Here is a 22,224-nt window from a genome sequence, read left to right on the forward strand (position 1 = left end):
TACAAGGGGGCACCATGAGTACGAAGTCCAGATGGTGGCAGTTTGGTGAGTACACTGAAGTCAGCACGTGTGGAGGGGCTTGAGGCGCAGCCTTGCATACTGCACCGCATATGTGCACAAAGCCACGTGGCCTAAAAGCCTCAGATAAGTTCTGGATGTTGCGACGGGATGGCCTTTGAGGTGTGCTATTAGGGATCCAGTTGTCTTAAATGACCCTCTGAAATGTAGGCTCTGGCTTGAGAGGAGTTGAACACTGCTCCGATAAACCGTATTTTCTGTACTGGAGTGAGGGTAGATTTATCAAAAGGCCTAGGCCCAGAGGAGCCCAAAGCTGGATACTACATGAGCCCTGGACAATCCCTTGATTAGCCAGTCGTCCAGATAAGAGTAGACCTTCACCCCTGCTCTCTTCGGAAGGCTGCCACTATCATCAAACATTTTGTAAACACCCTCGGAGCTTCAGACAGGCAGAACGGGAGTACCATGAAGTGGTAGTGTCTGTGGTTCACTACGAATCTGAGGAACCTTCTGTGACTTTGGTATATCAATATGTGAAAATAGGTGTCTCTTAAAACAAGGGCAGTGTACCTGTCCCAGGGATCCAGGGAGGGGATAATGGATGCCAAGGTGACCATGCAGAACTTGAATTCCTTGAGGTAGCTGTTGAGGTGGTGCAGGTCTAAAATGAATTTGAGACCATCCTTGGCTTTTGGGACTAGGAAATAATGGAAGTAGAATCCTTTCCCTCTTAAATGCTCCAGAACATTTTTCACGGCTCCCATCCAAAGGAGGGACTGACTCTCCTGGGCCAGAAGTTCTTCATGAGAGAAATCCCTGAAGTGATATAGGGAGGGAGGATGGGACGAAGGTGCGGAAGTAAACTTGAAGGTGTATCTCGCTTCCACCATTTTCAACACCGAACAGTCCATGGCGATACAGGACCATGCACTGAGAAAGTGGGAGAGGAGGTTATAAACAAAGGAGAAACAGCCTCTGGCATCATGGGAACTGGTATGGTACCCTCAAGTGTTCTGTCAAAAGGCCTGCTTAGAGCCCCCTGAATGTCTAGGTGGGCAAGCATGGATGTTGAGATAGCAAGAGGTGATGGTCTATGCCTAAAATCCTTGCTTCTTTTTCTCTGCAGATCCTGACAAGTAGGCAGCGCAGAGTATAGAATGGGCTGTTGGGACATTTAGTGCTTCCTTGAAGTCATTGGTGTGTACAAACCAAGGGACTTAAGGCTTTAACCAATGAAGTTTCACATCAGTCTGTTCTGAAAAGATCGAAGCTCCTTCGAGGGTAGATCCAGAAGGGTTTGTTGGACCTCCTACAGGAGATTCAATGACTGTAGCCATGAACTCCTATGCATGGCTACTGCTGAAGCCATGAACCTGGCCGCTGAATCAGCTGTATCCAAAACAGCTTGCAACAAGGCCCTTGCTACTGGTTTTCCCTTGTCCACCAACAAGGAGAAACTCTTGCCTGGCATCCTGAGGGAGCAAGTCCTTGAACTTCTGCATGAGTCCCACATGTTGAAATCATATCTGCCTAACACCACCTGCTGGTTTGCAATCCTGAAGAATAAAATATTCTACCTAATAAATCCAGTTTCTTGTATTCCTTTGCTTTTGGGTTTTCACTAAAAACTGGCTAAACTATTTACAACTATGGTCAGATATACAAAAAGGAAAAACAACACAGAGCTTGCCAAAGCAAGGATAGCAGTTCCAGTGACCATCATGGGCAGTAAAAAGGAACTGAGGGGCACCGGGTTGGCTGAGTACTTTATACTGGTGCTATAAGAGCATGGCACCTGAGAGTGCTTGAGCTGCCCTCACTGGTACCTCTGAGGAAAAAATGTCTGGTGACTGTGCTTGGGGCTCACATGCATATGGAATGGAATGTGCATGTGCAATCACTCAAAAAAGAAACCCCCAAAACCTACTCACTGGGTGCAAGTTAGCAGGAACAGGACTCTGATTTCCTGTTCTCCACTATTCCGTTACCTGCCTTTTCCATTCTTTCCCCAGGACAGCATGGGCAGTGGAATTCACAACATGGACAGTAGAGTTGGTCAAAATTTTTCAGCTAGAAAATATTCTTGCTTAAAAATAGGATTTATGGGGAAAAAATGTGACTGACAAAAAAAATGCTACAAGAAATTTTGAAGGGAAAATTTCATTTTGTTGTGAATTGAACCCCACATTTTCAACAGTTATTTCTCTTTTTTTGCCACTGAATACAAAAGAATGAATGATGTCCACGGCTTTTTCTCCACATTCCCCTCTACTCCTTTTTCCATTTCGCAACTTTTCAAAACTTCCTCAGGTAGGGAAAAATGGAGAAGAGAGATAAAAAAAGGAAGAAGTGAAAAAAATTGTAGATATTGTTAATTTTATTGCACCCAGTGACACAAAAGAGAAGAGGGGCAGAAAATGGAAAAATGAAAATTCAGTTTTTTTAAAAAATATTTAATAAAAAGGTTTTTTTTAATGTTTGGTTTAAGCTCTGTGAAATGGAAACTTTAAAATTTTTCCAAAATTGTTTTTTCAACCAGCTTTAATGGGCAGAATGCTATGGACACTCTGAACCATTTTGTTGTTTAGGTGTGAATTCTCCACTCAGTTATCACTGTATTGAGGGGTGAAAAGCTGCTTCTTCAAAGATTGCCTTTCACCACACACAAATTCAGGTTCTGATCCTGCAAGGAGCTCCTTGCAACCTTGGTACCTAAAAATGTTATGTATAAGGTGTGTTTTTGTTTTGTATGGGTAGAAAAAGTCGTTACTGCATATCTCCTTCTCTCTTCTCCCTACCTGGCTTCCTGTGTGGTATCACCAACCAGGTCGATTTTCCTAAATTCTTCCCCAACTGACTTTGATTTCTAAATATGGAAAGAGGATGGCCCCAAATTATTATTTAGATCTCAGGTCAGAATCAGGCCCTCACTGAGGTAGCCATGGGCAAAAATCGTACAACATGGCCTCTGCTCTAGAGTTTATAATCCAAGGCCAGATCCTGCAAACACCTAAACATTTGCTTAACTTTAAGCTTGTGAATAATCCCATTGAGTCAATACTGGACTGGGAACTAAAAAACAAAAAACAAAACAAGTAAGGAAACAGGATAACGCATACAGGCAAAATAGTCAGGAAGACAATGATGCATATCTTAATTCCTCCTTTCTTTCAATTTTTAATAAAATATTTTAATTATAAAAACCCAAAGCTTTTTTCTATTACGTGTATTCTATTTGGAACTATCAGAAATAATTCTTAAATATTTTGTGTTGAGACTAGTGTCCCACATTTTAACTACAAGATAAGATCCCCTAATCCATCTCCCCACAAGAAGACAGCTCCTCTCATTCTCTCCACTCCCTCTTGACAATGAAGTTAGCAGCAATGAGAACAGCTTTTGGAGGAAGCTGTGCTTACATCACCAGGGATGTGTGATAGCTAGCTCCTGCTCTGCCTTACTGCTCCTCCAGGGGACAGGGCTAACTGCCTAATCCATCATACTGCAACCACTAGAGTAGGGGTAGATCATCTTGAGTATGTGCAGTAGTTGCTGAAGCAATAGGGCCTAATGTGTTTTTGAAAGAGAAGTGAATAAAAGTGCTAATTAAATTACAGGGGAAAGTCAGGCCAACCGAATATGATTAACGGAATTGGAATTACTTCTAGTATTATTTGTTCAACTTTAAAAATGTACCGAAGGTGCATGAGTGTGCAAAGATGGTAGAGAAAGAGAGGCCATCAGTAATAAATGCATTCTAGTCTGCTTCTCATAAGCAAAGTAGGATGAGAAAGGGGGAAACATTTCATAGATTTATTTTTTTTAATGACCCCTCTTTTGAAATTTGGGGAAAAAAGGTAAAGCATGAAGGATTCTTCACAAGACAAATAAAATGAGAAAAGAATGATAGAAAAATGTTCTTAGAGTTCTCTCAGGTTCCAAGCAACCAATCCCACAAATTGTCATGCATTAGGTAAGTATTATTAGGAGCAAATTAAAGAAAGGTAAAAGGCTTCTCTCACCCTCTTTTTAAACATATAAGGGCCTGATGCTGCCATCATCAAAGTCAATAGATTTGTTCCTATTAACATTAGTGGAAGCAGAATTGGGCCCTGAGTATATAATAATGTAATCTCTTTAGGAAGAAAAATTTTGATGAGCACAAACCTGTACGATTTGCTGTAGAGTTCAGTCTCTCTGCTACTACCCGCTTAATTGCATCCAGGACAATGCTCAACTCATGGGATCTTTTTTTATTTTCTTTTTCGGCATATAACAATCTTTGATGAAGTTCCAAAAACTGGCTTTGGTACATGTCTAAGCCACTTCCTGAAATGAAAATGTAAATGGTTTCTTCAGGGAGGGATTAACCATATACTAGAATAAGGAGGAAGTTCAGGAATAGGGGACAGCACGGAAAGAGAATGAAGACGAGAGTGAAAACAGAAAATAAAAGAGCTGATTCAAGGTTTATTGGTGGAGTGAAGAAGGGGACAGAATGCTAAGAAATAAAGACAGGATTTAGGAGAGCACAGTTATACAGAACCTTGAAAGTGAGGACAAGAAGTCTGAACACAATACTGAGGATGAAGGCGGCAGTATAAGAAATTGAAGTGGGGAATGGTATAGTCCCAGTGACAGGCAAGGAGGAGGATTTCTGGACAGATTAGAGGAGCATGAGATGACTGAGTGGGAAAACTGGATGATAGTTAAAGTAGGAGAGAAAGGTAAGGACATGCACATTAGCAATAGGGATAAAACGTCACTTGGGTCAGAGTGTAGGTTTGATAGCTGCAAGCTAGGACAAGCATAACAGATCTACAATAGACTAATACACGCTCTTCCTCCAGAAGTGAATTATAATGAAGAACTTCATAGTAATTGGATTAGTTTTTTTTCCCATGAAACCCTTCCTTCCAGAGTCTTAAAAATATATTATATACCCTCCATTGACCACAATCTATGAGAGGAGTCCCTTCACTAACATCTCATTTCCGCTCCCCACAAGCCCCTCCCCCCCCCACATAGTTTTTCACTTGTGGTGTACCTCCACACTTTCTGGTTTAATCCAAGGCCAGAAGTGGAAGTCTTGAAAGTGGAATTGGAAATCTTTCAAGATAACCTTTTCCCATGAGACTCACAGGTTAGTTTTACAAATCCAAGAAGTCTGGAAAAGCATCCCTATTTTTGGGTGCTTATCGTAACTGGACCAAAAAACCTCCAGGTTTTTAAAGGCTCATCTATCACTAATAATTATCCAAATACAGAATTTCTTTGAGGCTGTCCATGCTGATGGATCAGATTTATGAAATAATTCGAGTGGGTAAGAATGCTTTGCCTTCAGCTCCTGAATGTGGACCTCTTGAAACAATATATTCACGCATGTCACACTCTCTTAACTAAACAGACCAATCACAAAACAAAAAAGGGAGCATTTATATGAACTTCTTAGAGATGCCTTACAAGCGCACTTCAGGCAGAGTATTAAGTCACTGATTGAAAGCAATCAGCAGTGAGTGATGATTATTTAAAACAACTTAAACACTGTCCATTTAAACTAAAAATACGAGCCATGAAACAGAAACAAAGCTATAAACAGACAAAGTACAGTGTAAGCAAGTAAATCCGTAAGTGGCTCAAAGGGAGATTCCTCAAAACAAACAAAAAACCTTTAGAACTTTTTGTAACTAAACAGCTAACCTTTAAAAGGAGCTAACAGTCTATAACATACAACAGACACTGCCCTCATTAAAAAAAAACAACACTCTTAACAATGTTCATGTTCCACAAAGCAGTCCAGCTATGAAGATTATACTCCTCACTCCCATTTGCATTTGTTTAATTTTTGACTGTTCTCCAATGGCTAATAAGCTTTCCTATACTATCAAAATTGAACTCTTCCTAATTGAACCATTGGTATTGCACTGGATTAAGCACAAATGCTGCAGCCACACTAGCCATGTTGATTTGTGCTTGGAACTGTCGTAGTAGCTTTGCATGTCCAATACTAGTGCTCTTCAATGCCCTCTGAATACTGGTCCCACAATTCTTGACACAGCTCCCAGAAGCACTGGGTTCTAGGAGACTTTGAAAAGACACTAGAGCACTATGGGACAGTAATTAAATTAGTGCAGTCCAAAATGACCACTAGCACAGAGTGGACTGATATGGTTCAGACTAAACCATCATTTAATTCTACTAAAACAAATCTAAGCCAGACACATGTAAACCATCTGAAGCACTTCATGCTGGCAATTCATGACAGCGGAAATGGGGAGGGGCACACTTTTCCTAGCGTAGACCTTGAACCAGTAACGCATTTCAATACATGCATAATAGTCTCTGATTACTCACATGTTTAAAATAACACAAAGAAATAAGCTCTTTATTGGATTAAGTTCACAGTAAATTTCTCTAGTGTACACAAGGCTCAACAGACTTTAGATTGAAAACTTTTTTGAACGACGATCTCAGGTAAATTTGTATCACTCTGTATGCACTTATGGTTCACGTAAACAAAAGTGCAAGTGTTTTTCACCTTCTAAATACATTATAGTTAATCCAGATTTTATCATTTACTTTCCCAACAGGAAAAAAAAAATGATGCAATACTGACCACAAGCTTCCTCATTGTCACATGGTGACAGAAAAACTGATGATTGATGGCATTGGCATCCATTATGTTTCTCTAAGGCGCATGATTATTGCCTTATGCAGAACCAGTTAGACACTAAGCTTTCCAAGTGCAGCAGAGCATACCTGACCATTGTAGGCATGAATCTTGAGACCCAAGAATAGGAATCCATCCTTAAAGACTTATCTTTGATTAGAGTGGAGAGGGGAGTGTCATTATTTAACAATCTTAGAAGGATTCCAACTCTGTGTATTTAATATCTGACAGAACACTGTGTGCCGGAACAACATGCCAATTTTCTGATGGGACTACCTGATAGATTTCAGTGGAACTATTTTGCATTAATACCAATATAACAGAGCTGAATCTGGTCCAGTGATACTACATAAAATATTCTGAGTCAGATTTTCAGTGGGACCAAGGAAGAGCTGGGACTGCATCGGGAGTGTGTGCAAAGGAGCCTTTTCCATCTACTATGTTGGCTCTGTGACAGCCTGGCCTTCCAGCATAGATTAGAATAGCTTCAAACCTGTTCTACCAGCTGCCATAAGCCCTCAGGTGCTCTTAAGGGAATGGAGGATTGCCACTGCATACCTATCTGTAGGGCCCTACAAAATTCACAGTCCATTTTGGTCAAATTCATGGTCATAGGATCTTTTAAATTGTAAATTTCATGATTTCAGCTATTTAAATCTGAAATTTCACAGTGTTGTAGTTGTAGGGATGAAGGAGCTGTGGGGTGGTCATAGGCAGTGAGTTACATGGGCCAGTGGTGACCATGCTCCACCAATATTCAGGAATGTGGGTCCAAAACTGTCCACTGAGCATCAACTTGAAGGGCACACTTAAACTTATTTTCATGGGGCATGAACTAGGGATGCAGGGGGTGCTGCAGCACACTCACTTTTTATGCGGGGTCCCGGCTGCCGGTCAGGGCTCCAGTCCCGGCACTGCATCCAGAGTCCTGGTTGCTGCCCAAGCCCCCGTGCCCACTCCCAGCTGTGGCCCCAGCCTCAGTCCCTTTACCCCTGTCTGGGTCCCCCCTCCTGGAGACATGGCCCTCCTCCTGGCTCCAGCTGAGCGGGGGTGGGGGAGACACAGGAAAGGATATATATCAGCTTACAAGGCAGGTGTGGGGAGTGGCACTTGGATCTGTTCTGGGCTCCACCAAAAATTATACAAACCTGGTGCCCTGGAGTGGTCGCAAGGTTATTGGGGGTAGGGAGGGTGCTGTGGTACTGCTACCGTTACTTCAGAACTGGTCAGCTGGAGTTGGCTGCTAGCCCAGCTCTGAAGGCAGAGCCTCCATCAGCAGCAGTGCAGAAGTAAGGATGGCATAGTATGGTACTGCCACTCTTCTGTGCTGCTGCTGGCGGGGCACTGCCTAAATTAACCCTGCGAACCCTCGCCCCCCTCCACAACTCCCTTTTGGGTCAGGGCCCACAATTTGAGAAACACTAAGAGACACTGGTCTCCCCAAGAAATTTGTATAGTATAGGGTAAAAGCACACAAAATACCAGGATTTTACAGGGGGAGACCAGATTTCACAGTCCGTGACACATTTTTCATGGCCGTGAATTTGATAGGGCCCTACCTATCTATAGTCTTATTTTCCCTAAACATTGTCCTTATGCTAGGAGAATGGAGACACTGGAGGATTCTTTTATATGGGACGATCCTCCATTTACCAGATCTGCAGGCTTAAAGATTAGTTTTGAGTTAGGTGACCACTGCAAAGCTGCCCTAACTGACTGAGAATCAGCCCATGTGTATCTTCGGTGCTTGAGAGTCTAGTTTTTGTCTAATGTTCTAAGAAAAGTAGTTAAACTGTTGGTTTTGAATATGGCACAGGGCTAACAAAAACAAATACAAGACTCGTGCTTCGAAAAGTCAATAATAATATATATATTATTCTTAAGAAAAAATAGAAGATAGTGATTTAGATTGCCACGATTTCTTTAGGAGTATATGAGGCTGCGTTTTAAACATCATCAGTTGGGGATAAAACTAATCTTGTCATTCCTGCAATTGCCTATAAATTTCCACTAATAGTAAAGCATATCCCTCAAAGATTAAATCTGAAGTCAACCAAAATATGAAAAGTTCCACTGTGCCATTCTGGGAACAAAAGATTTAAATTGAAATTGATTTCAGTCCAAATTCTAAATAAAAATTCCATGATTACATTCCCATTAAATGTCAATCAATATTGCTCTTTAGTTAGCACTTTTCTATTCTTTTCTGCTAATTTTTCTCCCCTTTATGTTTGTTTTTTATTAAAAAAAAAATTCAAAAACATTTTTAAAGTAATAGACCCTGTTACAGGGTCAAATCCTGCTCACCTCATTCATTAGAACTACTCATTCAGCGCACCAAGATTTAGCACAGAAGGCAAGTACGTACTAGAGAGTTGAGTATGAAAAGTCCTTTATGGTGCTAGAAGCAGAAAATGAAGTTGATGATTACTGTAGAATGATAGTTTGAGGATTTACATATTGATTTGATTTCAGATTGCAAGTGGATCGTAATCAGAATATACAATACACTACCCATAAAATTTGGTTGTTTGCTTCCCTAACATATGCCAGGTTTAGAAGCATACGGCAGTTTACCAGTTATTTTTTCAGGTTTCAGAGAATGGGCAACAGAGATTCAAAGGCTAAGTATAAGCTTTTTAGAAATCAAGGAAACAGTGTTGACTACCCATATACTTTATGTATATAGTGTCAACATTACCAAAACAAACCAATAGGCAAAATGATGGTGTAAATTGCTGCTGAGTTCCCATCATTATATAATAGATTTATCTTTGAAATCAGAAATTATTAGTAACAGGCAAGACAAAATATAGGCTTTAGGAAAGCATTTTGGACTGAGGCTATTATAGTAAGATTTTGTTAGTTATAATAGGTGAACAGCAAATGGCATAGTGAATACAAAGTGTAGTATTGCATATCTACATACTGTACTTGTTACAAACTGAAATTGTGCATTCCAGATCACTGTGCATCAGTGCATGAAATAGAATTTGGAGGTGAATTGTTTCATATTGTTGGCAAGTCTTAAATTTTGCTCTAAGACCTCTTATTTCAGAGGACAGGATGGAACTGGAAATAACACAAAGTAAAATCCTTCAATTGGTGACAGATGAGGAAAGTAAAATGTATGTTTTAATTAATAACATAAGAGGAATGTGTACCTTGAAAGCAATCTGTGATATTTATGAGACCTTTGGATTTCCAGTCACTGTAATATATCTAGTTTCAACAGTGGATAGCAATTTATTAACCCAGAAATATGATGAACTTTCCCCCTAAATTTTAAATTAGGTTTACGTCAGTGGTTAATTAATGACTGGGTTTGATCTAGCAATGTGGGGCTGTGGGCAGAAAGGGAATAGTTCTGATGTTCAGCGTTTAGGTAGCATGCGTAACTTGTACTGTCAGTAGGTCCTGGATAAAATGTATTAGTGCTACCATTCTAATATTGTTTGACGTGAGATTGCATAAGTGCATAATTGCCAATTTGGAGAGGCTTAGAAATTAAATTATCAAAGGAAAAAGTTTAACAGACTTATTATTTTATATCGTGGTCAAATGTAAAGGTCCTGTACAAATAGATCACAAAAGGACAGCTCCAGTCCCAAAAGCTTACAGTCAGTCAAAATAGAATCTAGGTTTTTCATTCTTCCACAGAAATTGTTTTAAGGTTTTATCTAAGCAATTCCATCTGGCAAAGTTTAGTTGTACTTTTTGCAGTAAAATGTAAGAGGCTTCTGAAGTATAACACTGATGGACTAGTAGCAATCTCCACATTTACATATATAAATCTATACAATGACCATTTTAAATTAAAGTCTTTTGGTAGAAATGTTTTTGAAATTTGTCCCAGAAACATTGCTCTTGATTTTACTATATGAGTCCAGATAGATCACCCTACTGTTTGAGCAGATAATGAATTTGTAGAGGATGTTCTAGGTGATTTTATATCTATTAATAAGCGACTGGAAAATATGTTATGTTCATGAGAACTAGGTTTAATTCCTGAAATATTAGGGTCTGTGCATATTGCTACTGTCAAAGACACAATGGCCACTGCACACATGACAGGGAAAACCAAGCATACCTATTTAAGTCTTTTCTAGAGATTACACAGTGTTGACTGTATATTATTGGCAGGAACACAGATAGAATAGCTGAATTCAGAAAATAAGTTGTGGATCAAAATTTAGTGCATTTAATATATGAAAAAGCATCCAGGGGGCTTCTCAAATACTCTCTCTCAGTTTAAACTGAGGATTAGTAGGCTTTCTTAAATTATAACTTTCAGGCAGGTCAAAGCATGGGCCTGAAACTGTTAAATTAAGAAGAGAAGAGAAGACCAAAAAAAAATTATAGGCCACTAAGCTGAAGTACTATAGCAAAATAAATGTTGATTCTTGGTAGACCATTATCAGGCTAATTCAGAACTATACTCAAAATGAAATTGCTCAGTGACTGTCTCAACACTGTGGTACTCATTACTGCGGCTTTTCCAAGAACTATATTCTCATATGTGACTCACTAGAGAATACAAATACACATCAATAAAAGCAGCAACTGTTATTATCTCTCGGTTTTTACTGAGAGCAAACCTTTATACCACCTATGTATAACACTGAAATGCAAAGATCTAAAAGTCATCAGGTACTTGTAGTACTCAAAAAACTGGTGTTTGACCATTTAGAACAGATTATACTGTTAAACAAGTTTAGATTTTTTTAGATATTATTATTACAGTAGATGCTGCTAGTGCTCATTTTAAACTTAACTTAATTTGATGTACACCTCTACCCCGATATAACACTGTCCTCAGGAGCCAAAAAATCTTGCCGCATTATAGGTGAAACTGCATCATATCGAACTTGCCTTGATCCACCAGAGTGCGCAGCCCCGTCCCCCCAGAGCACTGCTTTACCTCATTATATCCCAATTCGTGTTATATCGGGTCATGTTATATAGAGGTAGAGGTGTATTTATTTTAATTCTTAGACTATGGATATTCCAGTCTCCTGGTTCCCTAATATGATATAAAATACATACAAAACGTTTTAAATTTAACTCCTATACAAGATATTCTTCACAATTTACCCCTCCCAGCAACAGAAAAAGAATCTTCTCTTTCAACCCACTCCTACACATCTTAACTACTCCTCCACAACAGCCTGGGAAAGTCGATACATTTGTTCATTTTCAGGACACACTGCAAAGCTTGGGATCAGTCAAAAAATAGAGGAAGCGAGTTCCAGTAACTTCCTTGAGAACACCATGTCTATTAAAGCTTTGTCTAAACAGCAAAATGGTACATCAGGTATAACAAGAGTGTAAGCACTAAAGTAGGGGGCTCAGGGCAGGTTTTACTGACACGGAGCTAAAAGCATATGAATCCTGTCTATACAAGTGCTTATATTATTACTGGAGAGCAGCTACAAATTTTCAAGTGTTTATATAGACTTTAGTTAAAATTGCAACACAATTTCCATTGTACCCCCATTCTACAGGAGTTCATAATTATCTTTAACATTCGCTTTTGGGCCTACCACCAACTCTTTTCAATGGCTGTTTTCTGCCAGAATTTACCTCATCTACAATTTTTGAGTATTAAAAATATGAAGGGGGAAAAAAAAATCTCACGTTGACCTAATAATGTACGTGTCTACACTACCAAATCCCTTCCTCCGACCTAACTCGCATGTAATATTGACTTAATTATTCCACCTTGGCAAGAGGCAGAGCGCTTAACTCAATGCTGATGAGTGGACAGAGAGCCAGTGCAGACGCAGTGTTGTGTAAGTCGACTGAATTGGCCTCCAGGAAATGTCCCACAATGCTCTGATGTGACTGCTCCGGAGATTGTTTTCAACTCTGCTGCACAGCAGCCAGGTATACAGAAAACAGCCCCTCTCCTGTTAAAGTCCTCCAGGAACTTTTGAATTCCCATTTCCTGTTTGGTCAGCATGGAGAGCTCTCCAGCACAGCTGATCTTGGCGACTTGATGTCTGAAACGCGCTCCAGCCTGGAGTACACAGGAGATGGTGGATCTTATTGGTCTGTGGGGAGAAAAGTCTGTGCAGGCACAGCTGTGGTCCAGCTGTAGAAATGTAGACATCTATGAGAAGATCATGCAGGGTGTGGGGGAGAAGGGCTACACCAGGGACACGCAGCAGTGCTGTGTGAAAATCAAAGAACTGTGGCAGGCATACTAGAAGACAAGGGCTCCACACCACAGACATGCTGCTTTTACAATGAGCCACCCACAATTCTCAGCAGTGACCAAACACAGTGTGGATACCTCGCAGGAGTCTGAGTCCTGGGCCACCTCAGGCAACAATGAGGATGACATTCTGGAGGAGGAGGAGGAGAAGAATGGGAGACAGGTGAGCAGTGGATTTTTAACCCCAGAGCCCAGCCAGTCGCAGGATAGCATGGTGGCTGAGTGACATGCTGGAGAAGGCACCTCTAGTGAGTACCCAATTCCAATAAAACTGTAAGGGTTATATGCAAAAAAAGAAGTGCCTTGGGTATCTATTTCCCAGTGGCCGCTCCAGCTACACACACGATGCTCTCCAGAAAAAGACTCTTTAGGTGCACAAAAATGGCCCAGGAATCCCCTCTAGGAAAAGTTCATGGAAGTAATCTGCAATCCTTTGCAGAAGGTTTTTGGGGGTTGTCTTATTTCTTCCACTATAGTAGGATACTTTCCCATGCCACTCCATTATCAACTCTTCTAGCATCACTGCAGTGCCCAGCATAGCAGCATAAGGACCAGGTCTGTACCCAGATGCTGCTCCCTTGCCACCTGTTACCCCTATGAGACTGATATCATATAGGGTAACCTGGGGGAAAAACAAGGGAAGTTTTCATTAAAGCGCTAGGACTGCAAACAATGGCACATGTGATCCATCACTCATGGTGACTTCAGGATCCCTCAACTGTGTTTTCTCTGACATGCCAGTGATTTGGTTGGCAGGGATCCATGTTGATCTCAGATTCTGCAAGTCAAGGGCAACTACTACCAACAGCATTAAGAGACGGGAGGGAGGAGAGAGCTTCCTGTATTCTCTCATTGCTGCAACCCCCTACCCCAGAAACGGCCACTAAGAGTATGTCTACACTACGAAATTAGGTCGATTTCTAAAAATCAACTTCTATAAAATTGATTTTATATAGTCGATTGTGTACATCCACACTAAGCGCATTGAGTAGGCGGAGTGCGTCCTCTCTACCATGGCTAGCATCAACTTACGGAGCGGTGCACTGTGGGTAGCTATCCCACAGTTCCTGCAGTCTCCGCTGCCCACTGGAATTCTGGATTAAGCTCCCAATGCCTGATGGGGCAAAAACATTGTTGCAGGTGGTTTGGGGTACATGTCATCAGTCACCCCTCCCTCCGTGAAAGCAACAGCAGACAATTGTTTCACTCCTTTTTTCCTCGGTTACCCATGCAGATGCCATACCATGGCAAGCATGGAGCCCGCTCAGCTCACCGTCACCGCTGCTGTTGTGGGCAAGTCTACTGTGAGGTCTGCTGTGATCCAAGTAGCCAGTGCAACCATTGAGATTCTGTTATGAAGGGTAGTGACTCTGGGAAATGTGCGTGCCTTTTTGGATTTTAGGTACATCATATTCCTGTCCTTTGTCGCTGGCAAAGAAGTCTTGCAGCTGTACATTCCAGTCCGGTCGGCACTGTAACACTCCATAGCACTTTTGTGGTTGACATATGTAACAGCTCCAGGGCTTTTGCTCTTTTGCCTTGGCCGAGGTACCTTGCCCTACCCAGACCTCCAAGCATTCAACACAGAAGTACCTGCAGCAGCTGGCATTGTTACACAGCAGCAGCTCCTTGCCTTTACAGCAGATGGTGCAGTAGGACTGCTAACCATCCTCGTCCACCACTTCTGCTGCAACTCTGCTCTCCTGCTCAGGGGGTCCATTTCATGAAACCTGGACAGTAGTAAGGAGCAGTTCAACTATAGGCTGAGCAAGTGCAGAATGGTGGTAGAATGTGCCTTTGGACATTTAAAAGTTCGCTGGCGCTGTTGGTCAGACCTCAGTGCAACCAACATTCCCATTGTTATTGCTGCTTGCTATGTGCTCCATAATATCTGAGAGAGTAAGGAGGAGACGTTTATGGCAGGGTGGGAGGTTGAGGCAAATCGCCTAGTGTCCAATTTTGAATAGCCAGACAGGGCAATTAGAAGAGCACAGTAAGGTGCGCTGTACATCAGAGAGGCTCTGAAAACCAGTTTCACGACTGGGCCAAGCTTTGGTGTGACAGTTGTGTGTGTTCCTCCTTGATGCAAACCCGTCCCCTTTGTTGATTTTAATTCCCTGTAAGCCAATCACCCTCCCCCCTTCGAAATAGAGTCACTATTGTTTTGAAGCTATGCATTCTTTCTTTATTAATTAAAAAGAAAGAGATAACAGACAAGGTAGCCTGGGCGGGGTGCCGGAGGAGGAGGGAAGGATAAGGCCACATTCCTTATTGTAGCCACACTAAAAATCAAACTGTTTGAATGACAGCCTTCTGTTGCTTGGGCCATCTGCAGTGGAGTGGCTGGGCACCCAGAGCCTCCCCACTCCACATTCTTGGGCGTCTGGGTGAGGAGGCTATGGAACATGGGGAGGAGGGTAGGTGGTTATACAGTGGATGCAGCAGGGATCTGTGCTATTGTTGGCTTTCCTGCAGCTCCAACAGACGCTTCATCATGTCTGTTTACTCCCCCATTAGCCTCAGCATCGCATCCTGCCTCTGCTCTTCATGCTCACTTAATTCTTTTCTGGCCTCTGCCACTGAATGCCTCCATGCATTACGCTGTGCCCCATCAGTGCGGGAGGACTGTATGAGATCAGATAAAATGTCACTGTGAATGCATTTTTTTCACCTTCTAATCTGCAATAACCTCAGGTACGGAGATGATGGAGGAGCGTAGAAACATTCTACGCTCAAGGATACCGGGGGGATTGCATGGTCGCCTGTGTTGCTGAGTTTGCCACACTGACCAAACAGGAAATGAAATTCAAAAGTTCCTGGGGATTTTCTGTATACTTGGCTATTGCATCAGAGTTCAAAGTGCTGTCCAGAGCGGTAACAATGGAGTACTCTGGGACAGCTCCCGGAGGCCAATACCATTGATTTGCGTCCGCACTACCCCAAATTCAACCCAGTAAGGTTGATTTTAGCACTACTCCCCTTGTTTGAGAGGAGTACATAAGTCAATTTTAAGAGCCCCTTAGGTCGATAGAACAGGGTTGGTTGTGTGGACGCAGTCATTTTGAAATCGACCTAACGTGGCTAACTTCGACCTAACCCTGTAGCGTAAACCAGGGCTAAGACATCAATTTGAGAGGTTTAACACAGGTCCCTGGTCTCAAAGCAATGTCCATGTTTCTAGGGGGAGGGAGCATTGTCCACCTGCGCTCCCGACACAGGTTTGCCACAAGTTGCAGGACAAGGCCTATCTCTCATGTCGTGAGGCCATACTCACCATGGCTGGAACAGCAAATTGGTTCACTGAATAGCTAGGGATTCTGATTATGTTCTGGCTTGCACTTGGGTGTAATAAGGGGAGCATTTTTGAAACAGCAACCATGCAACAGGCCCAGGGTATGCATTAACAATTGTTGCCTTGTGCTTTGCATGCCTTACAGTGGAAAGCTTGGCCTTCAGCGGTGAAGAGGCTTTTGCAGATTAGAAGGCAGAAAAAGAGGACACATGACGACATGTTCAGTGAGGGAACGACCACCTCCAGGACAGCTGACACGGAGCTAGGAGCCCGGAGGATTTAATTGTCTGACAAACTGGACCCAGACATGGAGAGCATCCCAGGACCATGAGCATGCCAGGCAGGATGAGATACTGCAGATTATGAAGGACCAATCAGACATCTTGTGGCATCTGGTTGAGCTTCAAGAAAAACAGTTTGAGGCTCTAGAGTCCCTCTGTAGCCCCTGCAGAACAGTCAGCATGCTTTGCCCTGTTCCCAGTCCCCCCTCCCTGAAATGTTCCAGGGGAGGAGGGAAATTCAGTTTTCCTTCAACACTGGGGCAAGGTAGTAAAAACAAGAGGCAGAGATTCAAAGACCTTTGATGGTCAAGATTATTGTGCTTTCACAGACATTCTCCCCTCCCAAATCCATTACACCATTTGTCCAAAGTTAAATTATTTTCCTGTTCTTTCACTGTCTTTGTATGTGCGGGCAATAAAAATAAATATTTTGAGAAATAAATGCTCTTTATTTATTGTAGTAGTGGTTGGAGGTGGGTGAGGGTTCAGGGAAACTGATGCAATGGAAGGGATGGTATGGGCAGGCACAACACAGATAAGCAGCACACATTACCGTGATTCATTACTGAAACTGGTTGTCAAAGCCTCTTGGAGACGCAGAGTCCTCACTGGGCTATTCTTACTGCCCTGGTATTTGGCTGCTCAAAATTAGCTGCCAGCCTATCTACTTCCAAGTCCCCTCAGCAGAAACTTTTCTCCTTTTGTCTCACAGATATTATGGAGCGTACAGCATGCAGTGATAACAATGGGGATATTGCTTTCATGGAGGTCTAACCTTCAAAACAAACTGCACAAGTGACCCTTTATATAGCTAAAAACATTCAACCACCATTCTGCACTTGCTTGGCCTATTGTTGAACCACTTCTTACTGCTGCCCAAGTGGCTGGTGTACGCCTTCATAAGTCATGACAGCAGGGGGTAGACTGGGTTTCCCTGGATCACTATTGGCATTTCAACATCATCAATGGTTATTTTGTCATCTGGAAAAAAGTCCCTGGTTGCAGCTTTCTGAACAGACCTGTGTTCCTAAAGATGTGTTCATCATGCACCTTTCCTGACAATCCCACATTGCTGTTGATGTAGCGTGACCTTATTTCCCAAAGGGGCCTCAGCCGCTCACTCGAACCCTGCCAGCCCCCCAGTGCAAGGTTGTCACTGATCGCTCGAACCCGCCGGCCCCCACACCCTGGAATCTTGCCTCCCTCCCCCAGTTCTATCTCCCCCTCTGTGTGGGGCTGGCCTCTTCATTCACCCCCTGCACATTCCTTTAATCTCCACACCCCACTTTTTTTGGCAAAAGTAGGCATTTTCCCATTTCTCTTGCCAACTGATCAAGTTGGCAAGAGCAAGTGGGACAATGGCCACTTTTGCTAAAAAAGTCAGGATGGCTGGGACAGGGCTTAAAAAAGGGACTCTCCCTGTTTCCAGGGACCAGAACATCACCATGTTCAGCTGATGTGTTACTGTCAGCAGCAACTGGGAAATGTTTTGTTTTATGGCTTGCAGCAGGGCTGCTTGCATGACATCGAAATGTTCCACGTGGCAACTCCTGTCTTGGCTCTGGAAATATTGCAGAATAAGGTGAAAGGAGTTTGTAATGCTCACAAGAGTGCACAGCTGAGTGGGGTCCATGCTTCTTGGGCTATGGCACACACACGGCTAAGTCCGGCTTTGAAAAAAAGGTGCGAGAAAGTATGGGTTGTTTGTCACTGATATCAGGGGAAGGAGGGAGGAAACTGCATCATGGGAGGCCGAAAATGAACCATGAGGCATTACAAGCCCTTCCCCAAACCTCCTGCAGCTAGTTTCACTGTGGTATAGCTACCCATGGCACATTGCTCTTTGCATTAATGCAAGCGCTGCTAGTGAGGATGCATTCCACTGACAAAATGAGCATGGTGTGGACACGCACGACCGACTTAATTACTTTGGCAGCTGGATGCAACTTACATTAAGTCAACTTAACTTTATAGTGTAGACACGCCCTAAGCAAAGATTAAAATAGTCAGTTAATGAGTAGGGAAGAAAGCGTGTGTGTGTGTATACACATATTAGGACTGGATGAACCACTCTGAAGATCAAAAAAACAATTTTGGATCAGTTCTTATTCCAAAGAACAATATTTTACACAGATACCATCTTTCATTTTGAAGGATCCACAAGTATTTCACTAATGAATACATATTACAGCACTGAAATCCAGGCATTCCTGTGGTGGAAAACAGCAACAAGCATATTACATGCTACTTAACAGAGGAGGAAAGGAAAGTCTTAGCCTGGTACACTGGTGAAAAAGCCCTCTTCCTATGAAAACTACCATAGGATCTAATGTCAATGCAAAGCAGACAAACAGTTTTCAGTCCATACAGAAAGTGATAAAAAATGCAGTACAATTTCCTCATCCCACATATGAATGTCCAAATCACATAGTGTTATCTGTAAGACAGGGATCATCTTTCTGCCTCACAGAGATGTTATAAGGATAGAACCGATGTTTGAGACATTTAATAGATTCATTTCAAGCCAGAAGGGACCATTAGATCATCTAGTCTGACCTCCTATATAACAGGTGATAGAATTTCACCCAATTACCCCTGCATTGCACCCAATGACTTGTTCAACACTGCTGCAATGTATGCCAAAGAAAAACCTATAAACAAGAAAAAATAATTTCTTCAGATAAAAACACAACTCAGAATAATCATTTGCTACTCTGTAAAGTCTGAATGGGATTACTCGTGTGCGTTTGCAGGACTAGGGAGCAAATTAGACATCTGGGAAATGTGCAAGGGTTTATTTTTCAGAAATTACATTATATTGGTCAGATCTCCATTAAAATCAATGCTGCTAAAGTAACTTACACTAACTCAGAATCTGGCCCTTTGTATCTGAAATATAGTATGGCCTTTTCTCTTTTGAAAAAACATTTACTGAGATTAAGAAATAATGGTATTTATTAATAAGGCTGCAATTTAGTCACACAGCACACAGAAGTCACAGAATCTATGACTTCCAAAGACCTCCATGACTTCAGCCAGCACCAGCTAAGAGCTGCAGGGTCCCCTGTCACCTGCAGAGGCAGGGTGCTGTGGGGTACCCCAGCCACCTGCAGCTCCCGGCCACTACAGGTGGCGGGGGGACCCCCAGAGCTCCTGGCCACCTTGGGCAGCGGGAGAACCCTCGTCGCTTGGAGCTACCAGTGGAGGGAGCCCCTGGAGCTTGCAGACCACTCACACGTGCCCAGACTTCCCATTTTGTCATGGATATTTTAGTAAAAGTCAGGGACAGGTCACGGGCTTCCGTGAATTTTTCATTATCGCCCATGACCTGTCCCTGACTTTTACTAAAAATATCCGTGACAAAATCTTAGCCTTATTAAATTATGCAGCTCTCATCTATACTTGGATATTAGCTCGAAAAAGACATGAAAGTTAGGAAATCTTGTAAAAAGTTAACAGATGTTAATGTAGATTGTAATTTAAGATTTAAACTCAATGTATTTAATCTTCTCAATAGCAACTGGATTTATGCTGTGTCTTGGAATTTTTTTGGTTAAATATTCTATAACCAAAGCCAGATTATAAGCATATCACCCTGGCTAATGGTTCCTGAACATCTGACTTCTGTTTTACTCACCAATCACCTTTACCAGTTTCACATAATTTCTCACATAACATTAGTTCAAGATTATATTTGCAGCAGATCTATCTTTATAAGAAGCAAAGAAATAATAAAACAAGTATGCTATTTTGTTAATGTCTCATATATAGAACTTCTCAATTATCACAGATTATTCGTGAAACTCATGGATTTGTCAATTCCTTCACTGGCTCATTTCCAAACAGACAGGGATCACTAAACCTCTTGCTGAAAGTGATATCAGCACTTCCCTTCTGCCAATCATGTTTACAGTAAGACGACAGGGGGAGAGAATGAGTGTGGAGGTGGGGGATGTTTGGCACCTTAAAATTTTTGAAGCGGAAGCAGGGAATTATTGTTTTTGGATAAAGGAGATTAAAAGAAAACTGATATTGCTGAACCACAAAGTCTGCTGCAGGAAGTGCTAGACAGGGAGGACCAAATCTTCACCTGTTGTATATAAGTGCAGCTTCACTAAAGTCAATACAGCTATATCAATTTACATTGCTGAGGATCTGACCAGGAAATTGGAGGCAGAGCAGAATGAGCAAAGAAGAGTTTAAGAAACCAGGAGGAAAGTCAGGGTCAAGAAAATAAAGTATACAAATCAAAAACACCGTCAGTGAATCAGAATGCAGAGTAATTAGCAGCAAGTCATTCTACTCCATATTTTACAACGTGACTGATATGTCTACTCAAAACATATGCAATTTTGTAGGAAGAGGTTATTACCCATCCTCATAAACCTCCTTCCCATGTTAAACATATCATAAATTCTATTTCCTACTGGTATCCATTTGAAAAACTGTCGATATAAAAGTGGTGGTTGAAAGTTGTCTATGAAAACTATTTTTCAAAGGAAAGCTGGGGTTTTGATTAACTGAAATTTTCAATTAAAGTTTCTACTTTCCATGGGAAATTGACTGTTTGTCAAAAAACTGAAGACTGAAAACCAAAACATTTCAGTTCTGAAATGCCACTGTGGTACCTCATGGGAATTGTAGTTCAGATGCCCCTTGCTCCTATTCTCTTCTATGGGCCAAGCTCCCTAGCTGGAGTTCATCTCCCATGATGCACCACAGGCACATGAAAGCCATGGCACACTTCTTCCGCTGAGCAAAAAGGGAGACCATAGTGTCTCATGAAAGATGTAGTCTGACCAGAGAGCCTGGCCTATAGAGGAGAAGTGGAGTGCAATGCAGCTGAACGACAACTCCCATGAGGCACTGCAGTAATATTTCAGAGTCAACATATTTCAGTTTTTGTCCAAAAACTAGATTTTCCATGGAAACTACCCCACTTCTCAACTTCTGACCATCTATACTTTCTTTCTAATTCAGTACAGGATAGTCTGTGGCACTTGGGATCACCACCTGTACAAGTGACTGCTCCAGGAAGGTAACTTCATATTAGACACATGCTTAAATGTGGGGCATGCAGCAGAAGCCTGGAGAAAAAGAATGAAAGCCCTAGAAGGCACACCACCTCCAAAAGTACATGCAGCAAGACAACTGAAGAGCAGGTAGTCAGGATTCCATACATAGAGTGAAATATATTTACTGTGGGAGACAGCATGACCAGTTAAACAAGTGCCCTGCACGTGGATAGCATTGCAAGGATTGTGGCAAGTTGAATCATTTTAGCGGTGTGCGCAAGAGCAGAAGCATCTCTCAGAAAGGTTCAGTCAGACTTGTACAAGAGATGGATGGCTCATCAGACAGCGACGACGACATTTGAGTCCAAGAGCCAATCAGGCTCAGGCTGTTCGGACAGGAAAGCAACAAGGGACAATACCAAATGCTATGCATTCCACAATGGTAATAGGAAAATGCTACGTGCGATTTCAGCTGATAGTGAAGCCTCCTGTGGAGTGATTCCTCAGTGTGAATTGTACTCAAATACACCCATTATAAAGACCAATTCCAAATGGACAATATAAAATGGGAGCATAATGCAGCCTATAGGAAAATGTGACCTCAGAGTGACTAACCTGAAAAATAACAGATGTTTGTGGCAGGTGGGCACCACAGACCCCTTTGAGTAATACAGCCACACAAGCTGTGGATCCGATCACAGTTCAGCATCAGAATTTTATAGTTGCAGTGT

At 42.1% G+C, this 22,224-nt stretch overlaps 1 protein-coding gene across 4 annotated transcripts in view; it reads right to left on the bottom strand.

The window, feature by feature from the left end:
• The window catches only part of MGAT4D (MGAT4 family member D), a 99,977-nt gene that overhangs the window by 61,393 nt on the left and 16,360 nt on the right, over nucleotides 1-22,224 (bottom strand). For 3 of the 4 annotated variants that reach the window (XR_004377124.2, XM_032805292.2, XM_032805291.2), the window contains exon 2: nucleotides 4,186-4,347. The exons of the other annotated variant lie outside the window; for it this stretch is intronic. Coding sequence is in view for 2 of the 3 variants with exons in the window: in XM_032805292.2 (XP_032661183.1) it covers nucleotides 4,186-4,347 (162 nt within the window). In the remaining variant the exon portion in view is untranslated. The remainder of the gene's footprint in view (nucleotides 1-4,185; nucleotides 4,348-22,224) is intronic. 4 annotated transcript variants of the gene reach the window in all.

The sequence above is a fragment of the Chelonoidis abingdonii genome, chromosome 5 (genome assembly GCF_003597395.2).
Source record: "Chelonoidis abingdonii isolate Lonesome George chromosome 5, CheloAbing_2.0, whole genome shotgun sequence".
Taxonomy (NCBI): Eukaryota; Metazoa; Chordata; order Testudines; family Testudinidae; genus Chelonoidis; species Chelonoidis abingdonii.